Source organism: Mercenaria mercenaria, chromosome 9, assembly GCF_021730395.1.
Source record: "Mercenaria mercenaria strain notata chromosome 9, MADL_Memer_1, whole genome shotgun sequence".
Classification (NCBI taxonomy): Eukaryota; Metazoa; Mollusca; class Bivalvia; order Venerida; family Veneridae; genus Mercenaria; species Mercenaria mercenaria.
The window spans coordinates 13,647,420-13,660,017 of NC_069369.1; the positions used below are offsets into that span (position 1 = coordinate 13,647,420).

Below are 12,598 nucleotides of genomic sequence, written 5' to 3' on the forward strand. Positions count from 1 at the left end.
ATGGGCGTGTCCGGTACATATCTTTGTCATCGATGGATGGATTTTCAAATAGCTTGGCATGAATGTGTACCACAGTAAGACGACGTGCAGTGCGCAAGACCCAGGTCCGTAGCTCAAAGGTCAAGGTCACACTTAGACGTTAAAGGATAGTGCATTGATGGGCGTGTCCGGTCCATATCTTTGTCATCGATGGATGGATTTTCAAATAACTTGGCATGAATGTGTACCACAGTAAGACGACGTGCAGTGCGCAAGACCCAGGTCCGTAGCTCAAAGGTCAAGGTCACACTTAGACGTTAAAGATCATTTTTCATGATAGTGCATTGATGGGCATGTCCGGTCCTTATCTTTGTCATTCATGCATGGATTTTAAAATAACTATGCATGAATGTGTGACACAGTAAGACGATGTGTGGGCGCAAGACCCAGCTCCGTAGGTCAAAGGTCCTAAACTCTAACATTGGCCATAACTATTCATTCAAAGTGCCATCGGGGGCATGTGTCATCCTACGGAGACAGCTCTTGTTAGTAATATATCTAAATAATATCCATATGCGAGTTTTGATCTACATTTTTATACAGATTTAGCACGGCACTCTTTTCCACAAATGCGTGCCACTCTTGCGTATAATTATCTATCATTCTTTGTCAAAACAAAATAACCTTTAGCCTGCTAAATTTCTAAAATGGACTGGTCCATCATTCAATTTGAGCCGTGCCATTTATTATTTGAAGGGGTGTTCAATGAAAATTTACGGACTGAATAGCGAACAGTGCATACCATGGTCAACCTGCACGGACCTTGGTCTGCACTGTTTACAAAGGCAGAATCACTTGCCGACAGCGGGCTAAAGGTTAAGCAGAAATATTTATAAATGATTTAAAACCACCAAAGAATATCTCTTCATTTCAGTCAGGTTAACTTTAACAGTATTCAACTCTTGAAACATTGCTATTCTGGGGATAAATTTGCATATTTTTTATCGGCAGTAAAAATGTTTCAACCTTTAGCCTGCTGGCAGCAGGTGATTCTGCCTTTGCGACCAGTACAGACCAAGATCAGCCTGCAGGCTGATCATGGTCTGCACTGTTCGCTATTCAATCAGTAAATTTTCAGTGAACATCCCTTGGAATAATAAATGGTATTGCCCAAATTGAATGATGGACAAGTGCATTTTAGAAATTTAGCAGGGTAAGAGTTAATGCAGCCTGAAACTGTTGTCACTAAGAAGACGTCATTTCATAGCAATTAAATTTCCAGTCGAAATTAAAGAGCAAAAATTCCTTCGCATCCAAAATAGAACTAGAAGGTATGTAATATATTATATAGCTTTAAAGCATTTATTAATTATACCAGGCGGAGTTTTAATTAAATAGTCACCAGCCACGCTAGTATATGGAATTACTTCTTGCAAGTGCGTTTGCCATAGACTGCTGAGCGCGTGACAATACAACATTAGCATTTCTATTTATATACACATGATTAATCTTTTATGCACGAATCTTCGATCCGGAGCTACAAAATGACATTAAACAATATTATCGAATGCAAAAACAGCTTGGGGTTGAACAAATATTAATTAATTTTTACATTAATGATCGTGCATCTCACAGTAAGTCTTAAGCAAATGAAAATCAGTTTAAAACGACTTTGTCATTGATCATTAATTTTGTCGCGAAAGATCTGCAATGATAGGAAAGAAACAACGGAGAAGAGAATGAAAAGAAAACAAAGAAAATACTGTTACTTCCACACGGTGAGCAAGAACAATTAAAGCGGTGTCAGTTACTATATATCGATACAACAATTTTGTCTTTTACAAAGGTTTTGTCAGTAAGAGAGCAAATGTCGGTTTTAAATTATGTATTTAGTGAAGTTATAAGTATACATGTAATACCAAACTAGATTAGATTTTAATTAGCTTGTCTTTGTCATTTAATTGACTCGAAATGGCAACCATAACACGACGAGGGCCTGCAAGAACGGAACTAGAAAGGATGGACAGTCTATTAAACAATACGGATAATCCAAACCACGACTCAGAGATCGCAAAGGAAGATATATCGACCGTTAAAAGAAACACTGAAGATAAACATAACAGTGATAAACGAGAAAATGAGTATACAGAATTGATGAAGAAGGAGGAGGAGTTCCAAATGATGAAAACGCCATCAATGGAAACAGTAACGCCCGAGCGGGCCAGATCAGCCGATTGTGATGCCTGTAAAATCACCAAGGATATAAACATGTTTTTGTATTGCCCGGTATGTAAGCAGAAATTGTGCAATTCGTGCGTGGCTATCCACAATCGCCTTGGAGGCACGAGGAGCCACCATAACTCGACTGAAAAATGTGTAAGTTTAGAACTTCTTTAGAACAGAAATTTGAGATAGATGTAAGTCGAAGTGTTCGCTCAAAAAACGCTGTTACGTGACGTCAAGTTATATTTGGCGTATTACACGTGCCAAGAAATAGTGCTTCCATATTTCGTTCACTTGTTTGCATAAAAGACATATATAAATCGAAATAAAATACAGTATAACAATGTTTTCATATATATTTAAACACTTTAATCGGTTATTCGCCGCGTAGAATAATGCACTTGGACCTACACCGGCCATAGCTTTATCAAGTGGTTCCAACGTTGTTTGAGCGGTGAATTTTACGCAGAACAGATGGTGAAATGTGGCCGATTGTATATATTTCCGGCCACGTGAGTGTGATTTAAAGGGATTTCTACCCGTTATATAACGAATTGAATGAAAACGATAGGTGCACCTGGAGCGCAAATGTCTCCGTTTCTTAGCACATAGGTCCATTTAGCAGAGATTTGTGCCGTTTATTCAAACACTTCTGTACAGTCCGGCGGGGGAATGAAATTTTTGTAAAGTTTTGACAATATCGCATCATCATAGTATATAGTGCTTATCGGGAACAAGTAATTATTAAAACAATTCTTACACATGCCTTATTTTAAGAGGTAGCCATTTAGATAAGAAGTGTTTTAATAATTACTTGTTCCCGATAAGCACTATATATGATGCGATATTGTCGAAAACTAACAAAAATTTCCTTCCCCCGCCGGACTGTACAGAAGTGTTTGTATAAACGGCACAAATCTCTGTTAAATGGACACATGTGCTAAGAAACAGAAACATTTGCGCTCCAGGTACACCCATCGTTTTCATTCAATTCGTTATATAACGGGTAGAAATTCCTTTAAATCATACTTACAAGACCGGAAATTTATACAATCGGCCATATTTCACCCTCTGTTCTGCGTAAAATTCACCGCCCAAACAACGTACGTTGGAACCACTTAATCTGATAAAGCTATGCATATGGCCAGTGTGGGACTACTCACTCGTGAAATTATTCCGCAGCCTTATGAGGTCTTCGTCTTGTTTAAATATATTAATACATGGTTCTTCTTTTCATTATTTCTTAATTACTAACAAGTTGAAAAAGATTGAATGACCCCGAACTAATCAAAGTCAAAGTTTTGTACAACAGTTACTGTCATTCCTACCACAGATGGTTCCTATTATATTAGTATGTACATAATTATCTGACTGAGGCAAGATTCTTTTTCGGGCTTATAAACCGTTAAAGTTTCACAGCTTGTTATAGTACTATACATAAAATGACCATGTAAAGAAACTACCAACTTTATAAACATGTGTTCTCACGATGTCCCTATATATGGCCAGAACGTCATACCTCGGATCTATTACATAGCCATTATGAAAACATTACAATTATTATAACATGATTCGAGATAATTGGTCCTATTAAACCCGTTAATGAACATTTATTATTTCATAAATATGCACATTATGATTATTTGACACTTTTTCCTATGTTGACATTTTGACGGTTGCCAAGCGTATCTGATCTAGTCGCATAATGGTGGACAGATTATGGAATTCTGTTTTATGTATCTTCGAAGATGAAAGGGTAAATTGTTTTGTTCATGTTCGTCCGCCGGTATACTATCTAGTTTTCACTTGAGAACTAGATATTGTTTGGGCAATTAGTTTTGTTGGGTTTACCGTCGCGAAGACATAACTATAGGTTACATGGCGACGTTCCAGCTTTGATGGTGAAGGAAAACCCCCGTTGCCCCTCTGCGCATTATTTCATCAGGGGCGGTCACCTAGGTAGAACCACCGACCTTCCATAAGCCAGCCGGATGGCTTTCTCACATAAAGAATTCAACACCCAAAGTGAGGCTCGAACCCACATCGGTGAGGGGCGCTGATTGTCTGCGGCCAAAAGTAACTGGTCAGTAGGTCAATGGTCAATGTCAAAAAAATCTTGGGACTGAAGCGTTGATATACAATCGTCAAAGCTTCAAAGATGATTGTCTGTGGTCAGTAGATGGCAACCATTATTTTGATGGTGTGTGTGTTGAAGACCATGGACACAGTGACGTTGAGACTCAAAATATGTAAATAACCCCTAATCTACTTCTTTTTAGACTGCACAAGGCTATTGTCTGTGGTCAGCAGATGACACGTACTGGTAATTTTAACAAACCATTATAAAGGCTTATGTTTTTTACAAACATCTCTTTAAGATATAGCCATATTTTTCTTTAAGTTTCATTGTGCATGTAATTTTGGCAATGAGATAGAAAGTGGGTATCTGGTGAAGTAGAGCCCTGTTTCAATATGGTTAATGGCATTAGGTCACGACAAGAAACAAAATCTCCTAGAGGATACGTGATTCAATGCTCTTCTCTTCGTTTCTTGTCAGTTTTAATATTAGTCTTTTAAAATAAGGTATCGATTTTACAATATATTAAATGATTCTGGATATGCGTGACAACACTTGGAACATTGAAAAGGAATTATGAACCCTACCAATGTTTTTTACCGTCCTATATCTGTTTAATTATTATAGCAAATGAGCGAAACGTGTAGCTGAAGCGAAAAGTCAATTCTAAATTTAAGAGCTAAAAGCTATTAGTACCAGCTTTATCAAAGGCAAAATGTACTTTATTACATATTCTAATTCCTGCACTCTTGATACTTGCAGTGGTCAGAAAGTGAGGTCCTTGTAAAATCTGTTATAGATACGATTATGAAAGAGCAAAAGAAGAATCTAGATCAGTTATCCTCAGAGTTAATAGAAGAACTTGCCATCCAGGTATGTCACCTTTACGATCAGGATAATTTAGAACTCCGGGCACCGGCCCTTGACGTTTTGGAACTTGCTACTGACACGGTCGCCGACATGACTAGATCCGGAATAAAATCGATGACGAAGAGAGTTAGGCACGGTGCGATAGAGTGGACACTGCGTGGACATCGTGCAGAGGCTATCGCAAAACTTTTCAAAAATGAAATAAACTGTCTGATAAAAACTTATGATGTGGTCGTTACTCTAAAGCAAGGATGTAATGTTGTTGCGTGGCCTCTTCAACGCCCGAGAAGTAGCACTGGACCAAATTCTATGCTGACGGAGTCGGGCAGTATGTTGGACTCTAGGGATGGAACAATAGAAATGACATTGCGATCTAATTTCGAGAATTATTATGCTGTTGACTGTGAAATTGAAGGATTAAAAGATGAAGTAGAATCACTTCTAAGGGCTGAAATACTAAGGCCGAAACAAGACGAATTCAGGATGAAACTTTATACCATGATGAAAGAAAGTAGTGATGACGTCATATGCCACGTTGAAAAGCTCGAAAACGTTTATAAGCTCGTTATACAAGGACAAGAGGCAACAACTGTTGAAAATGTCAAACACGAGTTTCTGAGTTTGTTTTGTAAAGGTAAGAACATTTGTTTTAGCAGTTTGCTACGACAGTGTGGATAAACGTCTTAATTTGATCGGATTATTTTGCTTTCTTGAAAAGTATTTATCTCTGATTCGTATCGGAACAAACTTTCGAACATGGTCCGCATGAAGCGAATTATCAAGGTTTTACTGTAATTGTTATTGACATTTATCGTGGTCTGTTGCGAGATCAATCGATGAATCCAGGAATTAATGTGGTGAAAACATTAAATCATTGTAGTGAAAAATCAATCAATGATTAACATGCCACTGACTTAATTTAGAATGTTTTAGCATGCAATAATTAATCAAGTTTTATTACTATTCACAGAGTGTTCATCGTGTAACAAAGAGTCGTCACGACCTACGTATCTAGACTGTAAGCACGTGCTATGTCACGACTGCGTTAAACTATCTGCTTGTTTAAATGACGGTCTGAGTTGCCCTGTCTGTTCGGACAATAACCGACAGAAGACACCAGTTTCATCACTGCAACTTCAGTGTATACAGGTCATAGACAACCTGATCGATACGACAACAAAAAACAATAGATCTGTCGCCATTGTTAGAAAACAGGTATATTCCATTTATTTTATTTATACTACGTAAGTCACATTCTATGTAAATTAGCAATTATTAATGATATTTCTGAAAAGTTTGTCAAAAGATCGTCGTCGTTGTCGTCATCATCATCATCATCAACATCAACATTAACATCATCGTCATCAACAACAACAACTACAATTACAACAACTGCTTCATCACCACCAACAACAACAGCAGCAGCAGCGACGACAGCAACAACAACAACAACAACATTACCATCACCATTAGAATCCGTTTTGTCCCTTGAAGTAAAATTGTTTGTTTTATTTTAATATTCTTAATACATTCAGAGCTCAGTCAAGACTCCCCAGCTGTCTACAAAGATACCGAAATACTTAGTGAACAAATGGAAGAAAATGACAGGAGGATTGTCTCGCCTAAAAAGTTTGATTGAAAATACTTACGGTTTTAAAGTAGCTGGGATGGGTGAAAACATGAAGATATATGGCCAGCAGCAAGAGATCCTCGACCTCGCAGTACAAAGCCTCGACAAACTGAACGAGAAAACACCGGATACGGGAATTTCGCAAAGACTAGCGGAGAAATGCATTGAATGGAGACTAAGAGGAGATCATGCAAGAATTGCCCAGTTCTTATTTAACCAAGAGTTATATGAATTGAAAAAGAAGTTTAAGACAGTTACAGTGCAGGCGTTTACGGAATCAGAGCCCGCAATCGTTGACGTGAAATGTGGGTATGGAGAATTTCTAAAAGTCAAGTATGAAATGGAGGAATTGGAAAATGATATGAAGAATCTATACACAGACGAATGTGTACAACCAAAGAATTTTTATCACAATGTAAAGGTCAAAGAGTATTTGCAAAATAAACGTCGGGATGAAAAAGTACATTGTACAGTTGTTGAGAAAAACAATATGAATGTAGTTATTATACGTGGGCGGAAAAAAGAGTTTGTAAATGCTGCTAAAGAACAGTTATTGAAGTGGTAAAGCATTCGTACAAGAAAATATTTGAAAATTTCCATCTTTATTTTCTCTATGCAAGAAAATCTCGGAACTGTGACATGTCTGCTGTGCTGCCACAGATCACGCGCTGGTATTATTCATAAGGGAATTTCAAGAAATATTTCATTGCTTCATTGATATTTTTTCAACTACATATTGCAATGTTTGTTTCAGGTTTTCATCAGTATCACAAATGCGACGTTATTAAACATTTATAATATTATTTTGACGTCTTACTGTCAAAAGTATCCATTATCAGTTCAAGAAAAAAAAAGTTTTGCCTCGGTTTTATCTTTGTTGTTCAATGTCACACCATATACTGGACTATGGAAAAGTACATACGTGCTTTCAATCTCAATAGGACCTGAAACGTCATTATATTTATATTACATTTACATTATATGTCGATACTGATCAAATTTCGTGTCGCCGAGTTAAAAGCAAAGTTTATCAACGGTGATACTTTCAGTCTGTTAAAGAGAATTCCTATAGTTTTTTTCCTTTCATAGAATTTTTTTAAATTCACATATATGCTAGGAAAATTTGTGCTGAAAACAATGAACAAATAAAAACAATAGGTCACCAGGCTTGTTTTTGTGAAAAAATGTTTTGAACACACCCACTGTTGCTGAAACTGCCAGCGATTTTACAACATTTTCATTATTTTCTGCTTTTCAATAAATACCAACCAAAATATACATCCAGGCAGCACAATACGGTTTTTTCTTTTTACAGATGTTATTATATACTTATTTGATATCATAGTCATATTTGTAATACTCTATCCTTACAATAATGGGTACAAATGAAAAAAAATATTGTTTCATATTTACTTTTGTGAACTTTTTTCAATGAAAAATACCCATAGTGAAGAATATTTTTTTTTTAATTTTGTAAAAAACTCTTTCATAGAATTTTTTCTTTTTCTTCTTGTGTATAGATAATTGTATTGTGAGCATAAAAATGCCTAAAAATGTATGGGTCACCAGGCTAAATTTTATGTTAAGACCGCTAGAATACAACACCTGTTCGGACGGAAATGGCGCGAACCTGGCCAAATTGACTACATGTATGTCTGCTAAAAGTTAAAAAATTTTTTTTAAAAATTCTTAATTCTTTCTATAATTGAATACTAAATAATCTGAAAGGTGATATTGTCTTATCAGTACTAAGTCAATTAACTTACATTATATGAACAACACTGTCTTTGTACTAAAATGCGATGTGAAAACACAACCACAAAAATAGCAAGATACCTGTCAGGCATGATACTTGTCAATACAACATAAACCAGTATCAACATTTGATTACTGATATAACTTATCAAAAATGTTATTTCATTCAAAATTCCTCATATTAAAGATTGTCTGTAACATGTTTCAACAAATGTTGACTTCAGTTCAGTTTTCCATAGAAAGTGTCGGCTGCGCAGAAAGATGCGCATACAAAACTATAGGAATTCCCTTTAAGGTTAAAATCAAACTTATATCCATTATGTAATATTTATGAGTAGCTGTGCATGTAATAAAACGATGGAGAAATATGCACTCGTTTTTTTCGCGGAATGATATCAGGAAGGCCATCACACGTGACTTTTGGATACCATACGCTGGGAAAAAAATGTCCCGATACATACAGTCAGAGGAATCTTAGTCAGAAACTGCTCAGAGCTGAGCAGTAACACCTCAGCAGGAATACAGTTATAATTACTCTACAGACCCTTTTATCTAATATCCCATGACCAGTTAGCTTATTTTGCCTACATTTTCCTTAATAGTCCTGTTCAATTAGGTTGTTACTTCCCTTGCGTGAGTTGTCGTTATTGATAAAAACTACTTCCGGTGAGCAAAAAAAAATCAGAAAATGGCGACGATCAATGGAATCGATGAACCGTGTGACTTTGACAAACAATCAGTGCGTGAATTAAGGGTTTATTTAAGAGGTAGAGGTGTGTCAGGAAATAGGCTGGAATTAATAAAACGTGCTAAAGGACTTGTTAAATAAGGCTCGAGGCCACTTCGTGAAATGCAAACCGAGGACGATCAGCGCTACAATCAACGACAATCAAAAACTTTTTGTACTCCTCTTGGTGAGAAAATACCGAAGCCCAAGACTTTAAAAGGTGTGTGTGGCAACAGTTTGTCCCGTTTACCATTTGTCAGAACGCGTAGTTTGTATAATTACCTGAAAATTTTGACTCTGAAAACATGAATGCTAAAAGGCAGTTGAAAGCGAAAGTATTCTACGAAGATGGTCATCTACACACAGCCAGATATCACAAAATCACAGATAATTCTTTCCACTACTATGTGAAAGCAAATGTTATGCCATCGCTGCCAAATGATTCAAAGAAGAAAACGTATTTTAGCATCTTCCTCATCCTAAAATGGAACTTTCCTACATACTGATCAAGAAGAGCTATTCCGCCTCTTAAATAGTTGAAATATTTCGCCGAACAAAATAGGACATATCATTTTCCATATATTTTTTACAACTAGCTGACTTTTTTCGTGAATTTGAGAGAATTCTTGAAATAATGTTTAACTTTTTAAAAACAAAACCCAAAAACTATCAGATGGGAGTAATTTCAATATCATTGAGATGGCATAATGACTGAAGGGAATTAGCTCATGATCAGTATAAGCTTTCCCGCTCCGACTGTCAAATAATGGCCTGAAAAGATGTATAAATTCAGCGATTTTTTTGTCACTTTGGGAAAAGGTCCGGTACCGACTGGAACTGATCGCGGCTTATAAAGAAGGAAAAAAATCACAGAAATTAACGTTTCACTATGAAATAAAACTGTGTATAAGTAACTTAAGGACAGTACGTCTTTGAAATAAAATCAATATTTTCACTGTTACAAAGTACTGAAAATATTTTAATTTATCAATGGTACACTAAAGAGTACCAGGAAGGTCTAATACATATATCAGTTGTTCCAGAGAATACGAATTATAAGCGATAGGAAATTCTATTAAAAATACTTCAATATACAAATACAAACATGAACATAAAGATATATATATACACTCCCTCATAATCAAATGTGACAGAAACATGGAAACTTCATAACATCGTTTGACAAAGTAATCGTGATGTCGTGACACAATGCACATCGCATTGCACGGGTAAACTGATATATAATTTAATTAAGACCACTGACATTATATACAATAAAATGAAAACTTGTTTGTTTCAGTATAAGATATGAAAATATTTCACTTGTGGACACCATAATTTACCTGCTCTCTTGTGGCTGTCCACTCGTAGAAATATTACATATGGTGTTCCAATCTGTGAAATATATTTCAATCTTAAACTAAAACAATCAAGTATCCTCTCTATAAGTCGGCAATAGTTTTAAAATATTTAAGAGGAATCAACACTCGCTTCACTTTTTAACAATGTTTGGCATTTGTTGCAACTTCTTTAAACATGGTCTTTCTCAATATTTAATGAAATTTTGTTGTCATTCTGTGATCTGTAACTGCACTTTTTGTATTAAATTATTCTTTTAGATCAAGCAACAGTGTCTGTATATTTTTTTAAAAAGTTCAAAAAGAATAAGATCAATAAAGGATTAGAATTTCGTTTCAGATCCTGCATAAACTAGAATATCAGGACACTCATGATTTCAATTATTTAATAATGTAATCAAAGTAACAGAATTTCTCACATAATTGATAATGCAAGATCAGATCAGATGTCATGCTGTTTACATTTTTATCAGTTATTATATAAACATGATAAATATTCAATTTCTATGAACAGATTGTAATCAGCAATTTATAACATATGCAAATTCAGTTAATCATGTTTGCTCCCCAATATTTTGGATGTATGCTGATCTTATCATTTGGCACTGAAGAGTTCATGCACAAGGGGAGTAATAAATCAGGGGAGATAACAACCCTTATTGAACAGGACTATACTTAACGGTTTTTCATAAGATAAAGAGCGTCGAAGACAGCAAAATGAGTCATCAGTACTTTTCTGAAACACTTCCCCAACTGCAGAAGTGTGTATGTTATCTACACAGTTAGGCCACGACGGAAACAGTTGGGTGAAGTGTTTGAGAGTAGTACTGAGATAACAGACACTATGTGCGGAGGAAAGCTCTCATACGCACTTTATTCTATGAAAATCTGTCAAGTAATAAGGAAAACATAGGCAACATTACTCCGTGTGCACAGTATCCAAATTTTACGTGGGTTGGCCGCTCTGAATATTGAGCTCCTAAAGTTGCGCATTATTTCTGCTTCAGAACTCTTATATATTCCTGTTACAAGCCTATAATACAAATAAAAGTTCAATATTTTAATACCAGTCGGTCGTTCTTAAATATGATTGTTAAATAATTAAAGAGCAAGGACATTAATTTTGCAGTTTTACTTGAAAATATCCTAAGGCAGTTGTCCTCTCATTATAGTGCTGTTTTAATTATGTAACATATGTATCGCCAAACGGGTGCAACATTTTGCAGGCCAAATAAATATAATAACAGCTGCTATTCGTTTGGATTAAGAAATTACAATTTTTGTTATTTAAATAAAATGTCCAATATTAATATCATGATTTATAAAGTAACGACAATGTTTCTGTATCAGCGTCTTATACTCGGATCCAAGTTCCCTTGTCCACTTTTCTGTTATATTATTTCGTACACTTTTCTTGAGATATTTAGAAATATTTTCTTCGTCTTCTACAGTCAATGCTCGGTTAATAAATTTGAATAGTCCATGCATCAAAGAATTAGTAGATGTAAACTTTTCTAACGTTGAATACATTATTCTGCTGTTGTATCTAGATTTCGCAGACATCAATGCTTGAAGATCAGTGTCCATCTTTAGGCACAAACTTAAAATATTATTAATTACGGTCTCTGGATTGTCCACAGTCACTGGAAACCAACTTGTTTTTATCCGTGAATTCATTATAGCACGTGGATCTCGTGCAAGAAATAATACATTTAAATTTGGATTTGTTTTCAATAACATTTCCACAGTTGCAAAACCAAGTCGGAGAATTTTAGCTGCTCTAACATCGGCATCCGTGCAAGCTCTTTCGAGTGTTTCCACACAGTAAGTCCTCGTAGTGCTGTTGGCAGATCTCTGTGGGTCACGTGCCTTTGTTCTGTTTAGACATTTAGCAAATTCTTTCCACGTTTTTCCGGACTTGTTTTCTTGCACTAGTTTATCTATCACTGAAGTTGGAACCGCTCTCATATTGCAGTTAA

The 12,598-nt window shown here is 35.7% G+C and overlaps 1 protein-coding gene across 1 annotated transcript; it reads left to right on the plus strand.

The window, feature by feature from the left end:
* Window positions 1-1,846: 1,846 nt before the first annotated feature.
* On the plus strand, window positions 1,847-7,645 carry LOC123546506 (uncharacterized). The gene is made up of 4 exons (XM_045332846.2): window positions 1,847-2,355; window positions 5,042-5,783; window positions 6,120-6,364; window positions 6,685-7,645. Exons 1-4 carry the CDS (start codon window positions 1,951-1,953, stop codon window positions 7,342-7,344), a joined length of 2,052 nt encoding a protein of 683 aa, XP_045188781.2. The 5' UTR covers window positions 1,847-1,950; the 3' UTR covers window positions 7,345-7,645.
* Window positions 7,646-12,598: the final 4,953 nt, after the last annotated feature.